A 24211-nucleotide genomic window follows, 5' to 3' on the forward strand; every position below is an offset into this window, starting at 1 on the left:
TGAGTTTTCATGATTTTGAATGTAAAAGACCAAAAACGCTTTATCTCAGCGAGAGAAGTGAAAAAGTGACAATATGTGAATTTTCAGCACTGCGCTCAATTTTCAGCCTTATTAGCTTTGGAACAGCATAGAAATGCTGAGATGCAGTAGTTCTGGTGGTTTGAAGCTGGAACCAAGTCTAAATTTTGAGTTTCATGAGTTTTGAACGAGAAAGACCAAAAACGCTTTATCTCAGCGAGAGAAGTGAAAAAGTGACACTATGTGAATTTTCAGCACTACTCTCAATTTTCAGCCTTTTTAGCTTTGGAACAGCATAGAAATGCTGAGATGCAGTAGTTCTGGTGGTTTGAAGCTGGAACCAAGTCTAAATTTTGAGTTTCATGAGTTTTGAATGTAAAAGACCAAAAACGCTTTATCTCAGCGAGAGAAGTGAAAAAGTGACAATATGTGAATTTTCAGCACTGCGTTCAATTTTCAGCCTTATTAGCTTTGAAACAGCATAGAAATGCTGAGATGCAGTAGTTCTGGTGGTTTGAAGCTGGAACCAAGTCTAAATTTTGAGTTTCATGAGTTTTGAATGTAAAAGACCAAAAACGCTTTATCTCAGCGAGAGAAGTGAAAAAGTGACACTATGTGAATTTTCAGCACTACTCTCAATTTTCAGCCTTTTTAGCTTTGGAACAGCATAGAAATGCTGAGATGCAGTAGTTCTGGTGGTTTGAAGCTGGAACCAAGTCTAAATTTTGAGTTTCATGAGTTTTGAATGTAAAAGACCAAAAACGCTTTATCTCAGCGAGAGAAGTGAAAAAGTGACACTATGTGAATTTTCAGCACTGTGTTCAATTTTCAGCGTTATTAGCTTTGGAACAGCATAGAAATGCTGAGATGCAGTAGTTCTGGTGGTTTGAAGCTGGAACCAAGTCTAAATTTTGAGTTTCATGAGTTTTGAACGTAAAAGACCAAAAAAGCTTTATCTCAGCGAGAGAAGTGAAAAAGTGACAATATGTGAATTTTCAGCACTGCGTTCAATTTTCAGCCTTATTAGCTTTGGAACTGCATAGAAATGCTGAGATGCAGTAGTTCTGGTGGTTTGAAGCTGGAACCAAGTCTAAATTTTGAGTTTCATGAGTTTTGAATGTAAAAGACCAAAAACGCTTTATCTCAGCGAGAGAAATGAAAAAGTGACAATATGTGAATTTTCAGCACTGCGTTCAATTTTCAGCCTTTTTAGCTTTGGAACAGCATAGAAATGCTGAGATGCAGTAGTTCTGGTGGTTTGAAGCTGGAACCAAGTCTAAATTTTGAGTTTCATGAGTTTTGAATGTAAAAGACCAAAAACGCTTTATCTCAGCGAGAGAAGTGAAAAAGTGACAATATGTGAATTTTCAGCACTGCGTTCAATTTTCAGCCTTATTAGCTTTGGAACAGCATAGAAATGCTGAGATGCAGTAGTTCTGGTGGTTTGAAGCTGGAACCAAGTCTAAATTTTGAGTTTCATGAGTTTTGAATGTAAAAGACCAAAAACGCTTTATCTCAGCGAGAGAAGTGAAAAAGTGACAATATGTGAATTTTCAGCACTGCGTTCAATTTTCAGCCTTATTAGCTTTGGAACAGCATAGAAATGCTGAGATGCAGTAGTTCTGGTGGTTTGAAGCTGGAACCAAGTCTAAATTTTGAGTTTCATGAGTTTTGAATGTAAAAGACCAAAAACGCTTTATCTCAGTGGGAGAAGTAAAAAAGTGACAATATGTGAATTTTCAGCACTACTCTCAATTTTCAGCCTTTTTAGCTTTGGAACAGCATAGAAATGCTGAGATGCAGTAGTTCTGGTGGTTTGAAGCTGGAACCAAGTCTAAATTTTGAGTTTCATGAGTTTTGAATGTAAAAGACCAAAAACGCTTTATCTCAGCGAGAGAAGTGAAAAAGTGACAATATGTGAATTTTCAGCACTGCGTTCAATTTTCAGCCTTATTGGCTTTGAAACTGCATAGAAATGCTGAGATGCAGCAGTTCTGGTGGTTTGAAGCTGGAACCAAGTCTAAATTTTGAGTTTCATGAGTTTTGAATGTAAAAGACCAAAAACGCTTTATCTCAGCGAGAGAAGTGACAATATGTGAATTTTCAGCACTGCGTTCAATTTTCAGCCTTATTAGCTTTGGAACAGCATAGAAATGCTGAGATGCAGTAGTTCTGGTGGTTTGAAGCTGGAACCAAGTCTAAATTTTGAGTTTCATGAGTTTTGAATGTAAAAGACCAAAAACGCTTTATCTCAGCGAGAGAAGTGACAATATGTGAATTTTCAGCACTGCGTTCAATTTTCAGCCTTATTAGCTTTGGAACAGCATAGAAATGCTGAGATGCAGTAGTTCTGGTGGTTTGAAGCTGGAACCAAGTCTAAATTTTGAGTTTCATGAGTTTTGAATGTAAAAGACCAAAAACGCTTTATCTCAGCGAGAGAAGTGAAAAAGTGACAATATGTGAATTTTCAGCACTGCGTTCAATTTTCAGCCTTATTAGCTTTGGAACTGCATAGAAATGCTGAGATGCAGTAGTTCTGGTGGTTTGAAGCTGGAACCAAGTCTAAATTTTGAGTTTCATGAGTTTTGAATGTAAAAGACCAAAAACGCTTTATCTCAGCGAGAGAAGTGACAATATGTGAATTTTCAGCACTGCGTTCAATTTTCAGCCTTATTAGCTTTGGAACAGCATAGAAATGCTGAGATGCAGTAGTTCTGGTGGTTTGAAGCTGGAACCAAGTCTAAATTTTGAGTTTCATGAGTTTTGAATGTAAAAGACCAAAAACGCTTTATCTCAGCGAGAGAAGTGAAAAAGTGACAATATGTGAATTTTCAGCACTGCGTTCAATTTTCAGCCTTATTAGCTTTGGAACAGCATAGAAATGCTGAGATGCAGTAGTTCTGGTGGTTTGAAGCTGGAACCAAGTCTAAATTTTGAGTTTCATGAGTTTTGAATGTAAAAGACCAAAAACGCTTTATCTCAGCGAGAGAAGTGACAATATGTGAATTTTCAGCACTGCGTTCAATTTTCAGCCTTATTAGCTTTGGAACAGCATAGAAATGCTGAGATGCAGTAGTTCTGGTGGTTTGAAGCTGGAACCAAGTCTAAATTTTGAGTTTCATGAGTTTTGAATGTAAAAGACCAAAAACGCTTTATCTCAGCGAGAGAAGTGAAAAAGTGACAATATGTGAATTTTCAGCACTGCGTTCAATTTTCAGTGTTATTAGCTTTGGAACAGCAAAGAAATGCTGAGATGCAGTAGTTCTGGTGGTTTGAAGCTGGAACCAAGTCTAAATTTTGAGTTTCATGAGTTTTGAATGTAAAAGACCAAAAACGCTTTATCTCAGCGAGAGAAGTGACAATATGTGAATTTTCAGCACTGCGTTCAATTTTCAGCCTTATTAGCTTTGGAACAGCATAGAAATGCTGAGATGCAGTAGTTCTGGTGGTTTGAAGCTGGAACCAAGTCTAAATTTTGAGTTTCATGAGTTTTGAATGTAAAAGACCAAAAACGCTTTATCTCAGCGGGAGAAGTAAAAAAGTGACAATATGTGAATTTTCAGCACTACTCTCAATTTTCAGCCTTTTTAGCTTTGGAACAGCATAGAAATGCTGAGATGCAGTAGTTCTGGTGGTTTGAAGCTGGAACCAAGTCTAAATTTTGAGTTTCATGAGTTTTGAATGTAAAAGACCAAAAACGCTTTATCTCAGCGAGAGAAGTGACAATATGTGAATTTTCAGCACTGCGTTCAATTTTCAGCCTTATTAGCTTTGGAACAGCATAGAAATGCTGAGATGCAGTAGTTCTGGTGGTTTGAAGCTGGAACCAAGTCTAAATTTTGAGTTTCATGAGTTTTGAATGTAAAAGACCAAAAACGCTTTATCTCAGCGAGAGAAGTGAAAAAGTGACAATATGTGAATTTTCAGCACTGCGTTCAATTTTCAGTGTTATTAGCTTTGGAACAGCAAAGAAATGCTGAGATGCAGTAGTTCTGGTGGTTTGAAGCTGGAACCAAGTCTAAATTTTGAGTTTCATGAGTTTTGAATGTAAAAGACCAAAAACGCTTTATCTCAGCGAGAGAAGTGAAAAAGTGACAATATGTGAATTTTCAGCACTGCGTTCAATTTTCAGCCTTATTAGCTTTGGAACAGCATAGAAATGCTGAGATGCAGTAGTTCTGGTGGTTTGAAGCTGGAACCAAGTCTAAATTTTGAGTTTCATGAGTTTTGAATGTAAAAGACCAAAAACGCTTTATCTCAGCGAGAGAAGTGAAAAAGTGACAATATGTGAATTTTCAGCACAGCGTTCAATTTTCAGCCTTATTAGCTTTGGAACAGCATAGAAATGCTGAGATGCAGTAGTTCTGGTGGTTTGAAGCTGGAACCAAGTCTAAATTTTGAGTTTCCATGAAAAAAGAAACTGTTATATCTCCTACACAGAAACAAACAGAGGCACCAAACTTTCAGTGATTGATCAACATCAGGTGTCCTACAATACCCAATGGTCAAATGATGACATCACTTAGGCCACGCCCCCTGAGAACAAATATGAACTGTCTAATTCTTATTCCAATGTTCCAATGTTCATTTGTATGTTTAAACATTGATTACACAGGCAAACTACTAAAACTAGTAAAAGAAGGAATGAATAACTTTATTTAAAGCAGTCACTCAAACCAGGTTAAATGCAACAATTTGGTAGAATAAACATAGAACATAGAAACATAGAATAAAAATAGAGCCCAAAATTCAAAACAGATTGTATCAAAGACCACGTGTGTCTACAGTTCTACAGGAAGTTAAAAAAAGTCTGCTGCTGAAGGTCGTCTTTTAGGTGTGTTTGGCAGAGATTTGGAACTGATCTTCTTGGAGAAGTTAGGGGCCTTCTTAGCGCTCTTCGACGTCTTCCTGGAGTCAGTGGACTCTGTCGTGGGGGGAGACTTTAGGACCCCAAACTTTGGTTTTTGCTGTGGGTCAAAGGGCACCCGAGACAAACCTTCTGGACTGAGGAGCAAGCTGCGATCAGTCTTCTTGAACTCTAAAAGACAAAAAACAAAACAGAAAAGAAAAACTTCCTGTGACTTTCACATTTCAGCTCAGTTTCAACTTAGAAAACAATATTTCCACTGCCCAGCAAAATTAATCTAGAGACAAAGCAGGAATTTTCCTGCTTTGTCTTACAGTACAGCGCTGGTGGAACTGAAACTTCCCTCTGAAAGATGATAAAATCAGACCCTGAAATATTCTTCTTGTTTGTCTTTTTTTACTTGGCCTAGTCCAACGCTTACCTTTTCTCTTTTTTTATGCTTCAAAAAATAAAACTGAGAACAAAATATTGACTTGCTGCCTAATCCATCACCTGCAAACAGTAACTCACTGTCACCGGTTATGTTGTTACGCAGCTTCTTACCAGCAGTTTTATTATTCTTCAGACCAAACGTGACTTTCTTTGACTCTGATGTGGGGGTCAGCTGCCTCTGTGGAATAAAAGCAAAGTCAGTATCTGTTCATCCCATGCATGTGACTGAGCGACTGTCATTATAAACTCAATGTTTTCATATGTTCTTAGAAAATACACAGGAGCAGAAATTTGGTTCATCTTTTAAAACTTCAAATCACTTCTCTCTCACTTCAGGGATGAACAAACACAACATCACAACAATTAAAGCATCACAAACAATGTTCTGAAAACTCATTTTTATTGTATGGAGCTTTGATGTTCATATGTTGCTGCTCTGTCCCTAAGACACTCCACTAAGTAGATAAACAGATAAAAAAAAAACCTCCACTGTGAAAAGTGATGCAGTCTCATTTGTCGCTCAGCTTTTCTTTACCTTCTTACTGGCAGCAGGTGTACCCGGGCTGCCATTAGTCTTACAGTACAGCGCTGGTGGAACTGAAACTTCCCTCTGAAAGATGATAAAATCAGACCCTGAAATATTCTTCTTGTTTGTCTTTTTGAGGCTCTGGGGAGTCGATGGCTCACTGGCTACCTGGAAAATAAAATAAAATGACTCATGTTTTTTTTTTTTTTAATGACATTGATTTTGATTAATCTTCTGTAAACCATGGAGTTCTTTCCACCAGCAGACGCTTCTCAGGATGTTTCTGCTCTAGCAGATTTACTCTGGTCCTCTAATGGTTTCTGTTGATTCTGTTTCTTCTCAGAGTGAGTAATCCAAGGAAACCAAAATCTGTCAGTACAAGCCAGTCTGTCTACTGGTCACACGTTTATGAGATGATATGAGATTAATAACATATCATTGCAAGGTAGTTTAAAAACAAGAAAAATAAACGAATAGTAACACAGGTAGTAGGTGATACTAAGGCTGTAATCATATTACTGTTTCTCTGTAATGATAAATGTAAAATCATCTGAAGTACTGCATAGCGCTACAAGCTTTTTCTTCTTTGTTTATTAGTTTCCTCTACCGGATCCCCCAATGCAACACATATCTGACTACAATAAGCCGATTGGCTCAACACGCCTGTTAGCTATCTTGACCTGAGGTCACTCTATAAATAAACTGCAGCACAGCTGATCAGGAACCGAACCAAACCTGTCCTCCAAACATTATCTCCAGCTGTTTTTTTTCTCCATCCTGGTGCAATTGCTGTATTTACATCTACACAAAAGGGCCAATCACAGTTAATTTTAAACTCTGGTTTAAAATTAACAGACAGTACTTCAGGTGTGAAATAGACTTACTGTTCTCTGAAGATAGAAAATTATTGCTTTTAACAATGGCTCACTTTAACTGGTTCATCACTTTAAATGGTATCAATAATGGCAGACTTTAACTACATCAATCTTAACTCCACTTAAAGTAGATCTCAAGCTTGTTTTGTCTCAATAAAATTTTACCTGGATCTGAACCTTATCTGGAGTTAAGATATGAGACAATCTTCCGTTCTAGTAAAAAGGTTGTTTCACAAAAACAACCCGCTCAAAATCCCATGAAAACCTCCAGTAACTGAATCGTTGGGACAGCTGGCAGACGGCTACCTAGCATCTGCTACCCATCTGCTAGCTGTCCCAACAATTTTTCAGCTAGTTGTCTGCTAGCTGAAAGCAGTGGTTCCACTTAGGGGTGCAGAGATTGCAGTTTTCTGGCCGATCGGCGATTACCAATCTTTTAAAAGCCTAGCCCGCTGATTCTGATTTTGGCCAATACCACATTTTTTTGTATGAAATGTTGCTCATTATAGCAAGAAAGTTGCTGAATTGACAACAGTGGGGCGACTATTGTAAACTGTAAACGTGTAGACATGTTGTCTACAAATTTACAGTTATTGTTACCGGTCTGTTAATTCAAACCTTTCGGGAGATTAGGCTCCTACCCCTGCGACCCAACTCCGGATAAGCAGAAGAAGATGGATATTCATTTAAATATTTATATTTATTAAATATTTTGAATGTATCCAATGGGAGTAAAGTGGAACCAAAGTCAATTTCCTTCTTTGTGTCCACAAATTCAAATTGATAAATACTTAATTGATCCCAAACGGAAATAAAATGTTGTTGGACCTCATATTATACAAGGTTCTTCAAAGATACTCTCCTCAAAAAGCCTGCGACTGAGGACACTGTTGTTGTATCAGATGCTGAGCAACATAAGAAAAAACTAAACAGAGTGAGGAGAAATCTGATAGAATAGTTGACCTGTCAGGATCAACAAGGATAGAAAACCTGCTTCTGTATTCTGGTGAGCTATAAATGTCTACTTTTCTTCTCCCTCTTGTGTATAAATCAGCACATCATCGCCCCCTAGCAGGTTGGAGTTAAATTTCTGAGGGACGCACTGCAGATTAGCTGACCTGATGACCTGGCTCTTTATTGTGAGCAGAGAGGTTCTGAGTAAGCAAAAACTAATTCTGATCTTATCAAGAATCCTTTCTGATCTTACATACTCACATTGTTCACTTTGCTTTTCTTGGTCTTGTTCTTCGCTGCCGATATGCTGTTGACTGCGGCAGTTCCTTCCAACTCATCTGCCTCAAACTCAAACTCCACAGTGATTTTCCTCTTCCTGGTGTTAACTGCAGAGCTGATCAGCTCAGCTTCCCCTGCGGACTGCTCTGGGTCTGCACCTCCGTCGTCAGCTGACAGCTTCAAACACTTCCTGCTTTTCTGCATGAGTTGCATGTTTCCAGCTGTGATCTGAGGGCTGCCAGCCCCCTTCCTTCCTTTGTGACGGTTCTTCCTGTTTGCTGCTTGTGGCGACTCAGCGATAGTCTCTTCCATCTTCTGACTCTTCTTGGCTGAAGCGGCAGCATCTGTCGTCGCGAGTTTAGGCATTAGATTGTCTCCTGATGCTTCATCACAGCCTGTTTGTTTGGCCTCTGTTGCTATGGTAATGTCATTCCTCTGCAGGCCCCATGCAGGCTGCTTGTTGCTCCTGCCAAGAGCTGCAGCAGTAACCTTGACCGAGGCTTCATGACCTTCCCCTGCTGAAGCGGACCTCTCAGCCTCAGTTTTCAGGATCTTCCTTTTCTTCTTCTTCTTCTTGTTCCCAGAGAGCCCAGCTGGTGCTTCAGAGGACGTGTCTGATGTAGCAGAGGTCAGGTGCTGCTCTCTGTCTGTCACCATGGGTTCAGAGTCATTGGTGGGGGGGAGCGGCTGCAGCTGGGCTTCTAATAGAGCCTCTGAAGTGGAACATGGACTTTGTTTTACTGAATGTTCTGAACATCCTGCAGATTTTGAGTCGGCATTGTGATTCTGTGTTTTCCTCTTTTTCTTCTTCTTCTTCTTATTAACAGGTGCATCTACAGGTTCCATATTGCTACTTTGTCTGTCGAATGTTTCCTGTTTTTTCCCTGAAGAAGCAGAAACAGAATGGTTTTATGGCCTGATGGTCCTGAAGTGAAGAACATTGCAATCTTAATAACATCGCAATTAAAACTTGGCTACTTGTCTTTTCATTTACCAACTCAAGATTCCTTGACCTGATGGTACCAGTATACTTCTAATCTGCTGTTCCATTATGAAAAGCTCCCGAATAGGCTAGAGGTACTTTTCCACTGGTAAATTGCTCTCTAACCAGTTAATGTGCAGTTTGACTCTACCCCAGGTAGAAGTGGGTGTGTGTGAGTGGTACTCCCTATTGTGGGCGGAATGTGAGCAGCAGTAGCTGTGATCAACTCTGCTGATCTTTGCAGTAACACTCACCAATGGAGAACCAGGTTCTGGTTCTGATGGACTCAAATAAATCCAGATACTTCATTTTGTCTTATAGAAATTCAATGCTGGTCCAAACATAAGACTCAAATAAGCTGATTATTTCACTTTACCAGGGGTCGGCAACCCAAAATGTTGAAAGAGCCATATTGGACCAAAAGAATAAAAAACAAATCTGTCTGGAGCCGCAAACAATTATATTATATTATATTAAACTTATAATAAAGGCAACACAGGCTTTAAGTGTTTATATTAGCTATTTTAGCCTATTATCAAAATTACTAAGTGCATACATTCATGAGCATTAATGATTACATGTTTTTTTTCCCTGCTGTGCGCCCTGGAAGGAATGACTACTCTGTTGTACAACGGTGCTTTAAGTTTACCTCCTGTTACAATATGAATGTATTATGTTTCGTGGCATTGATAAAATTAAATAAATGTAATAAAGAAATCAGATTTTTGATGTCATTTTTATTATGATGATTCGACAGGGAAATATATTTTTCCTTTTGGAACTCGGAAAATCTGCTCCCAAATGCAGTTTGCATAACGATCGCTCTTTGTAAATAATCATGTTAAGTGTGTGATCGGAAAAAACAACAAAATGGAACGTGCTTAACATGCCCCTTATCTGGGCAACAAACGGATAAGGTTTGTTGCCCAGATAATAACTGCAGAAAGTAACTGCAACCTAAAATAACAGGTTGAGGTAATTTTATAACTGCAACCTGTTATTTTATAACTGCAACCTGCAGTTATAAAATAAAACAGCAACCTTTTTTTTTTTTTACCCCTCCAGGGGGTATTTTTGTGGGCTCTAGAGTCCCTTTTCATGAAGTAGGCTGACAGGAAAGGGGGAAGGAGAGGGGGCAAGACATGAAGTAAACGTCGCCGGGTCCGGGAGTCGAACCCGAGACAGCCGCGTCGAGGACTTGAGGCCTCCAAATGTGGGCCGCGCTAACCCCTACGCCACCACGGCACGCCCAAAACAGCAACCTTTTGAAAAGGTAAAGTACATATATAAAATTAAATTAATACAGTTTAAGTTTGATTTCTGTGCAAATGCCAAGCAAGTTAGTGCAAGGGTAAAACATAACAGCATCCTCTTCTCTTTTGACACACAACCAATACAGCCATCCTCGGACCTGAGGATGTTAAACACAATAATATTGCTAAGTGTCATTCTAAATATATACTGACAAAAATCACTAATCAATTTATAAAAACAACCACTCTGTAACTAAATACATATGTCTAAGACAGGATTGTGTTCTTACGTGTTTAATGTGTCTTCTGTTTACGGACATCACTGGACAGCTTCTTAACATCGGGCATGTAAGATGTAACTTTAATCTTGACGCGGCAGCTAATGTGGCGCCTTCCCTGGAAGTGTCTTTCTACATGGCTTATAGCCCAGTGCGGCTTACGTACGTTTCCAGTTTTTTTTTGTTTTTTTTTCAAAAAATTTGTAGGTGCGGTTCATAGTAAGGTGCGCTCTGTAGCCCGGAAAGTACGTATTTTTGTTATCTGACAACTTCGCCTGCACAGCAAACATTCAGGTAATCCTTCCGCAATGGCAATGAATGCAAATAATTCAGTCCAAGAATTGCAAAATCTCTCCTTGGCTATTTTCCACCACACACCCGTCAGTTTGCTTGCAACAGCCACCTGCCTCGCACCCTGCCCAGCTGAAAGACTATGGTCGCAAATCTTTGTTGACGGAAATGTTGAAATTTTATATTTATTCTACACATTTTTATAGCATTGGAAAATGTTAAGAATGTTTGTGTCATATTTGTCCTCCTACAGAAACCCTATTAAAGCAAAAAATATATTTCCCATCCCCATCTTTTTCCATTTTCAAACATTTTTGAAAAAGCTCCTAGCACTAGGATAGTGGTAAAGACCCCCACACTATACATATAAATATAATTACGTTCTGGCACTTTGTTTTAAATATGCAACCCTTTGGATTTAGGTGCAGTCAAACCAGTGTCCACACCTGAACTTTATAAAAAAAAACAAAAAAAACAATGGAAAACTAAAATTCACATCACAAATTAATATTGGTAGTAGTAGTTTTGCTGTTTTACACTGTTGGCTAAACTGCAGCTCGGACAGAAAGCTGACCACAGCTGAACCGTTTCTCTCTTTATAGCTCTCTGTTCTTCAGAGAGATGAGCCGCTAGCAGCGCTGCTAATCATGGTCATTCTCCTCCAAAACTTAAAGTGTTCTTGTGCTGCTCCTGATTAAACTCATAATTGCTCCTCTGTACCAAGCAGCTCTCTGATAGCAGCTCTGCGGTCCACAGCTGACCTTTAATGTTTGTGATTTTCATTGACGTAAATCATGAACCAATCAGTGAATGCGGTCAGCTATCAATCAAATCACTTCAGTACCATACCCTGCTCAGTGCTGCTGGTACTGCCCCTGATGTAGGCACAAAAATCTGAGCAAAGTTACAATGGGTTACTAGGTCTGTTGCGATTAACAATAAATCAATTAATCGTACGATAAATAAACACTATCAACCTCATTTTAATTATCGGCATTATCGTCTCTTCCGGCCCTTTTCTCTTTCTGTTGATGACACTGAATGAAAAAAGGCTCAACTCCGGTGCTCTCCACTGACTCTCCCTTCCTCATTTCCTTAGTGTAATACCCTGCGCACACGACACGACCTTAGAGCTGTCGGCTGATTGTCGGCCCATTTTCAAAATCTGACAGACCACACATTAGCCGACAGAAATCCTAGGTATAACGATTCGATCGGGTTCGGTCCTGCCGTGTGGTGTCCAACAATAGGCACAAAATAATGGCTACAAGATCAGTGAACTAATTTTAAAACCAGGCATTAATCAATGCTTTACTACAATCTACCTGCAATGCATGTAGATCAGCGTAAAGTCCTGACCGAATGAAAATCATTAGAACCTATTTACAGTATGTCACGTTAACGAAGAACAGCTGAAAAGTTACCGGGTTTATCAACCGCGGTAGCAATTTCGCTTCAACTCCTCTCCTTGTCATTTCTACTGTATATTCTTTGCACGAAATGTTGAATAAACATTATTGTTGTTTCCACATTTCATCTCCAATGTCCGCTGGACTTCGGGTGTCAGCTGTTTGGGAGTCCCCTTTGTAATTTCCCCTCAGAAAGCACTGAGGAGAATCCGAGCTTTCTGATTGGCTACCTGTCACATTCTGGCTGTGTTAACGCTCCCAGTCGGAAACCCCCCGATTTAGATCAGAGCAGCCACGACGATCTACCGTAACACACCACACTCAGGATGATCGGTTATGAAATCGCAAGCAACAATCTTAGAACGACCGATGTTCTAAGATTGTTAAGGGGAAAAATAGGGGCAAAAAATCGTGTAGTGTGAACTATTGCATCAGGTAGTTGGATGTGCCCATTTTCTCTATTTAAATCTAATGTGCCCATTTTCTCTATTTAAATCTAATTATTACTGAAGGGCAACATAGTATACAGACTTCATAATCTGCAGTCTTTTGGTTGAATGCAAAAGACTTATTTCCACTTTGGCTTTATGTTGTTTAGGTTTTATTCAAGTACATTTTTATTAATGGAGACTGAGAATCCATTTTATTTTTGGTTGTTTTGTTTATTTTGTTTATCAGTTCCAGTGTTAAATATTCTTTTGAAAATAAAATGTATCTATCTTTGGTAGGAAATCGCATGCATTATTACGTCATTTCCATTAAATCAGTGTAAAAAGGTCTTCAAACAATATTATCGTTTATCGCAATAATTTTTGAGACAATTAATCGCTCAGCAAAATTTGTTATCGTGACAGGCCAATGTGTTACCATAGAAACGTCTGGCAATCCCAGCAATCAGGAATCTCTGAAATAGGTAAGCTTAAAGAGAATGCATCAACACTACACTGTAACATGTTGTGTAGATTAGTTTGTTTTATTAAACTTGGTTGAGATTTAAAGCATATGCTACATTTCATGACATTTAAAGTAATTTTGGCTTTGAATGAGTATCTCCAATGATTTGGATTTACATCAGGAACCAAAACACCAAGACATCATTATGTGAGACTTTAGACATCGTAAACAGAGAAACTAACCTGTGTCAGCTTTGCTCTTCTTCCCTGCTGGTATCCCTTTCTCCTTAACACCCTCATTGTGAGCTGGTTGCTTCATCCTCTTCCTGCTCCCAAACATATCATCATCTTCATCTGTGGAAACCTCCTCTGGATATTCATCCTGTGGAAATATGCCTGAGAGGGAAGGGAAGAGTGAGACGGTGTTTGATGCAAACAGAATGTTTGCGTCAAACAACGCTCTGACTCGTACCTTCACTGAGACCACGCAGCCTGAATGGAAAAAAACAAATTTTAATCAGTAAACATTAGTGTTATTTGAACAAATACCTTTTAACAAGCTGACAAAACCTGAACACTGCCTGCTATGGTTGTATTATGCCCTTCTACTCACACTTTGATGACTCTGTAGAGTTTGTGTCGGTTATGTCCGGGTGTGTTGCTGCGACTCGCCAGCTCAAACAACTTGTCTGCCAGAGCAGCATAGTCGAACTGAAACACACATTACAAACCATGCATCACAGCAACCACTAAGAAACCGAGATTAACAATAAGAGAATGCGTTTGTTCACATCACTGAGGGCTGAGCCTGGATTATGGCCAGTTTAATCAAGAAAGGCAGGGGTTATTATCAGTTATTATCAGTATCAAAAATGGAATAGAACTGAAGGTGAACTAAGAAGCGTATCACACATTATCCCTTTAGCAGTTATTAGACTCTAGTACCGTCACTGCTCCCAACAAATTCAATAAGTGTTTACATTTTTGAGAGACATTGAGTCTGAGTGGACCATCTTGCGCACTTCCATTGTCAAGGCGGCTCATTGGAGCTGCAGGCAAAGTTGTCAGTGCCTGTTGTGGCAGCAACCCTCACACCTCCTGGTGGACACCTTTGGTGAGGGATGCTGTCAGGCTGAAGGAGGAGTCCTATTGACATTTTATGGCCTGTGGGACCCCAGAAGCAGCTGACAGGTACTGCCAATCCAAACGGCATGCAGTTTGCGTGGTTGCTGAGGCAAAAACACAGGTGTGGGAGAAGTTCAGAGAGGCCACATAACTTCCACATGGCTTTGGCGCAATTCTGGTCCACCATGTGGTTTCTCAGAGAGGGAAGCAGTGGGAATCAGTGACATGCGATGAGGTTCGTGGCTGGTGAGGCACTGACTTAACCCTCCTGTTATGTTCATTTCTGAGGTACACCAATAATGTTCGTGGGTCAATTTGACCCGTGGAGTGTTTAATCATGCAGTAGTGTCAGAAACCAAAAATTCCTCCAAAACATTTTTGTATCTGATTATTAACTCCAATACTAACCATTTCAATCAATATTTGTGCAATGATGCTTTTTTTTATTTCTCACAAATAAACGATTAATGATGTCAACTTACTCATTTACTCATTTGGACATAAAAAAATGAAATTTACATTTTCTATGTCCACTGAAAAAAACCTAGACACAAAAAAAACAATAATTTCCTTGAAATTGATCTGTTGTAAATTCTTTTATATTAAATTTTGATTAATTTTTTTTTTCAATGGATGATGTTTATAATTGAACTTGAGATACATATTCTGTTCTGGGTCAAATTGACCCGCTGATTAAAATCAAGACAAATGAGTCATGCAAAGAGTATTTATGTTTTCCTCCACTTCTGCTGAGTGTCCACTCAGTGTGGGTGGAGTTTGCCCACGGGAACAGAAAAGGTTACCGTCAAAAGTTGAATAAACACCTGCTTTCTCGCAGTTTCCTAGTGAAGTAAAGAGAATAGTGAGAAAGTGGGCTTGAGTGTGGCTGGATGAGATTCACCCGGAGTTCCTTAAGGCTCTCGATGTTGTAGGGTTGTGTTGGGTGACGCGACTCTGCAATATTGCATGGACATCGGGGGTAGTTCCCATGGATTGGCAGACCTGGGTGGTGGTTTCCCCATTTAAAACGGGGGATTAGAGGGTGTTCCGCAACTACAGAGGGGTCACACTCTTAAGCCTCCCTGGCAAGGTCTATTCAAGGGTCCTGGAGAGGAGGTTCCGTCGGATAGTTCAACCTCGGTTTCAGGAAGAGCAGTGTGGTTTTCGTCCTGGACATGGAACACTGGTCCAGGTCTACACCCTCAGCAAAGTCCTAGAGGGTGCGGGGGAGTCCGCCCAACCAGTTTGCATATGTTTTGTGGACTTGGAGAAGGCGTTCGACTGTGTCCCTCGGGGAGCCGTTTGATACAGGCCATTAGGTCCCTGTACAACCAGTGTCAGAGTCTGATCCGCATTACCAGCAGTAAAGGTAGGGGTAAAGGTAATTTTATTTATACGACACATTTTCAGCACCAGTGCAATACAAAGTGCTTTACAGGAAATACAAACAAAATAACAAACCAAAAGAAAGAGCAAAAGAAGAAAAAGCTAATAATGTTGATCCAAAGTAAATTATCTAGATACACCTATTCAAGGTTGGTAGATAAGTATAAATAAGTAATCTCTGGATACTCCTATTCAGGGTTGATAGATAAGTATAAGTAAGTATCCTCTGGTCTAATTCCTTTTCTGGGTTGGGAGAATAGGAGTCTAAAAAGTAGTTGCTAAGGTAGTTTTTCTGGGCTCCAAGTTCTAATCCCTGCTCCCGGTTGTTAAATAAATGTAAGTAAGTAAGTATCCTCAGGACTTCTGGGATGCCAGATAAGTATAAATATTCTCTGGACTTTCTAAGTATGCTCTAAATTTGTAAAAGTAATGAGTACCGTATTTTCCGCACTATAAGGCGCACCTGAAAACCTTCAATTTTCTCAAAAGCCGAGAGTGCGCCTTTTATATGGCCCAATATTGAGCCACAACAGGTCTCGCAACTACGGTAAGCAGCCGCCGACTTCATTTTCCCCCGTAGAAGAAGAAGTGCGTGATGTAAAGACCCCAAAATGGCTCCTATTAAGAGACACGCTTGCGACGCAGAGTTTAAGCTCAAGGCGATCAGTCACGCAGCAGAACACGGGAATAGAGCAGCAGCGAGAGAATTTAACATGAACAAATCAATGGTGCGGAAGTGGATATATATTGTGATTGCACTAACGTTTGATTTACCGTAACAGTATCAGACTGTTTTTTATGTGTTTATTGAATTGAGGAAAAGTTCCCCTCCACTATATGTTATACCTTGCTGTTGTTAAAAGATAAACTGTGTCACGAAAATACCACGTCACTTGCTTTACCTCAGCGAAAATAATAAAACAGTTGTTTATTCATTTTGGGAATGAACAGAGTTTTCAGAACGCTGGTTTGTAATCTATTAATAAAGTTTGACTGACCTATCTGACTATTTTGTTGACATTGCCTTTAGCGTAGTTCCATCTAATGGATGCATAACGTAACCCGAGCCTCAACTGTAGTGTCTATTCTATGCGCCTTATAATGCGGTGCGCCTTATATATGAAAAAAGTTTTAAAATAGGCCATTCATTGAAGGTGCACCTTATAATGTGGTGCACCTTATAGTGCGGAAAATACGGTACTCCACATTTTCTAAGTAAAAATAAAAACTAAAACTAGAATTTTTTCTGGATTCTAAGTTCGTTCTAATTCCTTTTCTGGGTTGCAATAATAGGAGTCTTTCTGCATCTAAATAGCAAGTACTCCACAGTTTTTAAAATATTAGCTATGAGTGACTAATAAACTAGAGTCTCTGGATTCCAAGTTTGTTCCTTTTCTGGGTTAAAAGTGAGTACTCCACAGTTTCTAAAAAAATTAAATAAAAAAGAGGAAAGGACACATTAGGCAAGATTCAGACAAAACAAAGACATGAGTGAAGGCGGTGACATCACAGGGCCATGAAAGCATGTTGCTCAGCCTCCTGGCAGAAGTCCGATAAAATGTTATCAAGGAATGTCCTTGGGAGCGCTCAGCTCCACAGCTGCATGGATAACAGGAGGGGGTGAGATGGGAAGGAGCGTTATGTTTACATATCTTCAAGGAGATTGGAAATATGCAGCCCTTCCAAGGGGAAAACTAATTCAGATACAAAATGTCTTAGGTTGGGTAGATTATAAATTTCAATCTTCCCTAAAGTCTCTCCGATACATCTCAGTTCCCAACTGTCCAAATTAATTTGGTCGTTCCACTGAGCCGAAACTAGCAACTTCTCCAAGATCGATTCCATTCCGTTAGTAAGTTTTGCAGTGCTCGGCTGGGCTGCAAGTCTCAGCAAAACTCACATCCAACTTGCGTCTCTGTCCACACCAACAGTCTGAGTGTCTGCTAGTTCGGCCAAGTTCATCACAAATTTGTCGATAAGCCAGGTATTCGCAAGTTCCAAACAGCAGAAATCCTGTTATCATGAATAAATCTAGGGTGTCTCCCGCTGGATGTGTCCCTGCAGGACAAGAGGGCTCTCCTGTGCCCAGTCTTCTCGTCGAGAAAATTTGATCAATTGCATTGAGAGACCGGTTGACCAGATCCATAATTTGTAGATTTGGAGGATGTGCAAAGAAAGGCTCCAAAAATATAGAAAATGACAGCACAAAAACAGAGCAGGCAGGGCAGGCATGGGAAGGGAGGGAGAAGAAAAAAAAAAGCGTCCGCCTTCACCGAGAGCAAGAGAGGAAAACTTGTGTCGAGGAAAACAATAAGTCATGATCATTTCCAGTGAGAGTTCGACTGCGCCAAGACTGCCCTTTGTCACTGATTCAGTTCATTACTTGTATGGACAGAATTTCTAGGTGCAGATGAGGTGTTGAGAAATCCGTTTTGGTGGCCTTACCTGCAAAAAGCAGTGCGCTGTACTGGTCTGCCGTGGTGATGAGAGAGCTGAGTTAAAAGACAAAGCTCTCGAAGCCCGCGTTATGGGTATGAGCTTTGGGTTATGATTGAGAAAAACGGATCACGAATAGACACGGCAGAAATGAGTTTTAGAGAGAAATGAGCCAGTTGAGGTGGCTCAGACATCTACTTAGGATGCTTTCTAAGTAGGCAGGTGAAAGGGAAGTCTGTGCCTCCCTAACTATGCTGCTATTCCCGCAACCTGACTCTGAATGGATAAATAAATAGATAGATAGGTAGATGGATGGATGGATGGATGGATGGATGGATGGATGGATGGATGGATGGATGGACAGCATTTCATTTAGTTTCATTTATATTCAATACATTTTATTTGGCTGCAATTCACAACAAGTGTCATCTGAAGTCACTTTCCAAAAAAATTATTTCAATTCAATCAATTACAATCAAATACATTCCAATTGATCCTAGTTGTCGAACAGTATAGTATGATGAACTAATTATTCATAATAGATTAAAAAGTTGCTATGGAAATTCAGCAGATTGCATCAAGTCATCGATTTATATCTTTTACTGATTTTGATCATGTGTCTATCGTGATATTATGTTTCATCGCCCAGTTATTTCTACTCTCCCAGAGTCCCAGTTAGACTCGGTTATCTCTCAGGATAACTGAGTCTGCAAGTGTTATCTGCGTGTCTATTTCACCTTCAACAGCTAACACAAAAGGGTTATTGTATTCAGTCATTTTCATATTTCATATTTGAGATCAATTTCCTTACACAAGTGTAGATTTTTGAGTACAAGTAAGATTTTTTTCATTCTTTAGCTGCCTTCAGCCTGCCTGAATAGAAAATAGCTAAAAGAGTATCTCAGATTACATTGTGAAAAGCATAAAATTTTAATAAAGATTATCTAGCTGCTGATTTAGGCTGAAAAGCCTCTGCCAAAGACCTCCATCTCTTTGTCAGGAGTCAGGGGTCAGGGGGCCTTCTCTTTCCTCAACCTTTTTAATGCTGGAACTCTCTGAACACTGTATCCCTTAGAATTTAGTCATAGAGTTTACTGGACAAACTGAGTAGAGAAAGTGTAAACAACATTACTGATTTCATCCCACTAGTATTGATCCAATACCTATTCTCACCTTGGTAGAGATAGTATCAATGTTTAGATCAATACGCTTAGTTCTAGTAGGCATTGCACAGATTGCTGATAAGACGTTATCAGAACTTTGTGACATAATTGTGATGCAGGATCCAAGCCGTCTGCTTAAAGCCTTTCATGTCTTTAGAACGAAACAACAGCTGATCCGTCAGCCCTGAACTGCATGTCAGCTGGTAGGGTCCTGGCCATTACATCAGTTCAGCTCAGCTATCCCACATATTCCAACAGTTCCTCAAAATGCATTTATTAGCTTCAACAGCCTTTCAATCCATATATTCATAGAATAAAAGGAATGATCTTTAAACAGACAGCCATGTTTACCTGCAGAACCGGTCCAAAGTCTTCATCTGACAGCTCAGCGTCAGAGTCCCCCAAGTGAAGCAGCTCCTCGTCACTTTCTTCTTCTGTTTTTAAATGACTCCCTACAAGCAAAGAATCCAGGTGCAACAGTGAACTTTAGTAAAACACCAGTACAGGTTAGAGGTGGGTGCTGCTGTGTCAGGATGTACCTTTTATCAGCCTCCCCTCTCTGCTCTTACCGACTGCATTTCTCCTCTTATCTTCCTGCTGTTCATCATCTTCCTCAGATTCCTGCCCTGAATCAGACTCCTGTGCTGTTTTCAGCTCCTTCATAAGATCATCCACAGCAAAAGGAGCCTGTTCAATGATGGTGCTGAATAGGCTTTTGCAAATTGTGCTGAAAAGCGCATGGCTGGTGAAACAACAAACAGGAAAGCTGTCAGGAAAGGAGGACGAAGACTGAACACAGCTATTCTCTGGACTACACCTCACTTCCTGTTGCTTAAAGAGGCATGGCTTCCTTAGCAGCAGACATGATAAACTGACACGCTACTGTGAAGCTGACAGCTGTACAGGACCATGTGTAACTGAATTTAAAATGACTGATCGAAATGAAATGTATCCTTTTGTTTTATAGTGTGTATTGTGAATTGGCTATATACAGTATATACTATATATAAGAAAAAAAGGCAGCACTATCAGTATATATCAGAGGAGATGTATGCTGATTTATCTCCTCTGAGATATATCAGAGGAGATATATCCTCTGATATATCAGAGACAATCAGCTCTGTCATATTCATACAGAGTTGATTAGACCATATTATATATATATATATACACTGCTCAAAAAAATAAAGGGAACACTTAAACAACACAATATAACTCCAAGTAAATCAAACTTCTGTGAAATCAAACTGTCCACTTAGGAAGCAACACTGATTGACAATCAATTTCACCTGCTGTTGTGCAAATGGAATAGACAACAGGTGGAAATTATTGGCAATTAGCAAGACACACTCAATAAAGGAGTGGTTCTGCAGTTGGGACCACAGACCACTTCTCAGTACCTATGCTGTCTGGCTGATGTTTTGGTCAGTTTTGAATGTTAGTGGTGCTTTCACACTCGTGGTAGCGTGAGACGGACTCCACAACCCACACAAGTGGCTCAGGTAGTGCAGCTCATCCAGGATGGCACATCAATGCGAGCTGTGGCAAGAAGGTTTGCTGTGTCTGTCAGCGTAGTGTCCAGAGGCTGGAGGCGCTACCAGGAGACAGGCCAGTACACCAGGAGACATGGAGGAGGCCGTAGGAGGGCAACAACCCAGCAGCAGGACCGCTACCTCCGCCTTTGTGCAAGAAGGAACAGGAGGAGCACTGCCAGAGCCTTGCAAAATGACCTCCAGCAGGCCACAAATGTGCATGTGTCTGCACAAACGGTTAGAAACCGACTCCATGAGGATGGTATGAGGGCCCGACGTCCACAGATGGGGGTTGTGCTCACAGCCCAACACCGTGCAGGACGCTTGGCATTTGCCAGAGAACACCAGGATTGGCAAATTCGCCCCTGGCGCCTTGTACTCTTCACAGATGAAAGCAGGTTCACACTGAGCACATGTGACAGACGTGACAGAGTCTGGAGACGCCGTGGAGAGCGGTCTGCTGCCTGCAACATCCTTCAGTATGACCGGTTTGGAAGTGGGTCAGTAATGTTGTGGGGTGGCATTTCTTTGGAGGGCCGCACAGCCCTCCATGTGCTCACCAAAGGTAGCCTGACTGCCATTAGGTACCGAGATGAGATCCTCAGACCCCTTGTGAGACCATATGCTGGTGCGGTTGGCCCTGGGTTCCTCCTAATGCAGGACAATGCCAGACCTCATGTGGCTGGAGTGTGTCAGCAGTTCCTGCAAGATGAAGGCATTGAAGCTATGGACTGGCCAGCCCGTTCCCCAGACCTGAATCCGATTGAGCACATCTGGGACATCATGTCTCGCTCCATCCACCAACGTCACGTTGCACCACAGACTGTCCAGGAGTTGGCGAATGCTTTAGTCCAGGTCTGGGAGGAGATCCCTCAGGAGACCATCCGCCACCTCATCAGGAGCATGCCCAGGCGTTGTAGGGAGGTCATACAGGCACGTGGAGGCCACACACAATACTGAGCCTCATTTTGACTTGTTTTAAGGACATTACATTAAAGTTGGATCAGCGTGTAGTGTTATTTCACTTTAATTTTGTGTGTGGCTCCAAATCCAGGCCTCCATTGGTTAATAAATTTGATTTCCATTGATGATTTTTGTGTTATTTTGTTGTCAGCACATTCAACTTTGTACAGAACAAAGTATTCAATGAGAATATTTCTTTCATTCAGATCTAGGATGTGTTATTTGAGTGTTCCCTTTATTTTTTTGAGCAGTGTATATAAATCAACCACACACATTTAAACCCCCTAGCATAATAGCTCGCACTGTGTACAGCACTCAAAGACACACCGAAGTCTCTTAGAAAAAAACGGTTCATCAGCGCAGACACAGAGCCAGACAGAGCTCTGTCTGAATATGGTCTAATCTCAGAAGCTGCTTTCAGCTCTGCTGGGCAACATTCAAACTGCAGGTTGCTACTTCCTGGATCTGTCAGCAACAGGCTGGGTGGAAATAATATGCTAAGCAAAGGAAGCCAAGCAACTGTGATTTAATTCTTCATTCTAAGAACATAGAGGAAAACTTACTTCTTGGTTTTGGCTGCTTTCCTGCAGAACGGTTCTATAAAAATCAGGTTCTGATCAGCAGTGAGCTGCAAAAAAGCAAAGTCTGATTAGCAAGCCACATCCACAAGAGTCCAGTACCAATATCATTTCTCATGAACCTAATCTAAATCTTTATTACATTCAAGATTATGATTTAATTTTAAAAACATTACTGAATGTCCAGGGTTTCCCCCATTGTATTACAAACCTGGCGGACCACCAGAATTTACTTCCCCCCACGCCAGGCTAAGAGTTACTTGTTTTTATTTTCAGAAAAATATTAATAATAATAATAAAAAAAAATAATAAAAAAATCGCTTAATATTTTTTCCTTTAGTAAGCCGGACTGCAAGCGTCTCTGTTGAGCTGAGTATTTCAATAGCAGAGCAGAATAAACCCATCTTTTATTCCTAAAATATATGTGTGTAGTTGATGCATTTAACAAGCCACAAAGCCAAAGCACGGGTAAATCACATCACTAGTCCCTCTGTGCGCTGCTTGGTCTCTGAAGTTTACCTCAGCACGGATCGCGCACCTCCTTTCACTCCACCTGGACACAGGCTGACTGGTATGGATATTCACATGAACCCCCTGTGATGTGTCATGTTTCTTTGCTGAATTTTTCATCAAGGTAGGAGTCAAGTTTAAAACCCACCACGTTAGCTCTGATTATGCAGTTTTATGTGAACCACAGGTATATGACCTGTCGCACTTCCAGAGGTGCGCGTTGAGTTTGTCTTTGTGAACCAATAATTATGTGCGGTGTTTACATCTCAACACGTTGCCAGCACTTGGCTCTGTGTCTGCACTGATAAATTTTATGTATGTGTAGGCCTGTCGCGATAAACGATAAATCGATTAATCGTACGATAAATTAAAACTATCGACGTCATTTCAATTATCGGCATTATCGTCTCTCCCGACCTTTTTCTCTTTCTGTTAATGACACCGAATGAAAAAAGGCTCAACTCCGGTGCTCTCCACCGACTCCTCCCTTCCTCATTTCCTTAGTGTAATGCCCAGCACACTACACGATCTTAGAGCTGTCGGCCGATTGTCGGCCCATTTTCAAAACCTGACAGATCACACATGAGTCGACAGAAATCCTAGGTATAACGGTTTGATCGGGTTCGTTCCTGCCGTGTGGTGTCCAACAATGGGCACAAAATAATGGCTACAAGTCCAGTTAACTAATTTTAAAACCAGGTATTAATCAAGGCTTTACAACAATCTACCTGCAATGCATGTGGCTAGTGTCAGGTAAAGTCCTGACTGAATGAAAATCATTATAACCTATTTACGTCACGTTAACGAAGAACAGCTGAAAAGTTACCGGGTTTATCAACTGCGGTAGCAATTTCGCTCCAACTCCTCCCCTTGTCATTTCTATATTCTTTGCATGTTGAATAAACATTAATGTTGTTTCCACGTCGGCTGGACTTCGGGTTGCGCCATGTCAGCTGTAGTTTCCCCTCAAAAAACACGGAGGAGAATCCTCGCTTTCTGATTGGCTGCCTGTCACATTCAACAGGCTGCGTTAAGCTCCCAGTCGGGGGAAACCCCTGATTTAGATCGGAGCGGCAACGAGGATCTACGGTAACACACCACACAATCTTAGGAAGACCAAAGGTCTAAGATTGTTGTATGGGGAAAAATAGGAGCAAAAATTCATGTAGTGTGAATTATTGCATCAGGTAGTCGATGTGCCCATCTTCTCTATTTAAATCTAATTATTACTGAAGGGCAATATAGTATACAGACTTCATAATCTGCACTCTTTGGGTTGAATGCAGTATTTATTTCCACTTTGGCTTTATGTTGTTTAGTTTTTATCAAGTACATTTTTTGTTAATGGAGACTGAGAATCCATTTTGTTTTTGGTTGTTTTGTTTATTTTGTTTATCAGCTCAAGTGTTAAATATTCTTTTGAAAATAATGTGTATCTATCTTTGGCAGGAAATCACATGC

The 24211-nt window shown here is 40.4% G+C and overlaps 1 protein-coding gene across 4 annotated transcripts in view; it reads right to left on the reverse strand.

The window, feature by feature from the left end:
* Positions 1–4648: 4648 nt before the first annotated feature.
* rrp1 (ribosomal RNA processing 1) overlaps positions 4649–24211 on the reverse strand; it is a 28388-nt gene continuing 8825 nt past the window's right edge. Inside the window, exons 7-16 of one of the 4 annotated variants that reach the window (XM_032568142.1) lie at positions 22226–22290; positions 19737–19909; positions 19519–19619; positions 13671–13768; positions 13530–13549; positions 13301–13453; positions 7934–8835; positions 5853–6011; positions 5429–5495; positions 4649–5056 (exon numbers count right to left, since the gene is read on the reverse strand). In XM_032568142.1, the coding sequence (XP_032424033.1) occupies positions 4818–5056; positions 5429–5495; positions 5853–6011; positions 7934–8835; positions 13301–13453; positions 13530–13549; positions 13671–13768; positions 19519–19619; positions 19737–19909; positions 22226–22290 (1977 nt within the window). In that variant the 3' untranslated portion in view covers positions 4649–4817. Of the gene's footprint in view, positions 5057–5110; positions 5253–5428; positions 5496–5852; positions 6012–7933; positions 8836–13300; positions 13454–13529; positions 13550–13670; positions 13769–19518; positions 19620–19706; positions 19910–22225; positions 22291–24211 lie in introns of those variants that run through there. The other 3 variants (XM_032568141.1, XM_032568143.1, XM_032568144.1) reach the window with 3 other exon arrangements.

Source organism: Xiphophorus hellerii, chromosome 7, assembly GCF_003331165.1.
Source record: "Xiphophorus hellerii strain 12219 chromosome 7, Xiphophorus_hellerii-4.1, whole genome shotgun sequence".
In the NCBI taxonomy this organism is placed as follows: Eukaryota; Metazoa; Chordata; class Actinopteri; order Cyprinodontiformes; family Poeciliidae; genus Xiphophorus; species Xiphophorus hellerii.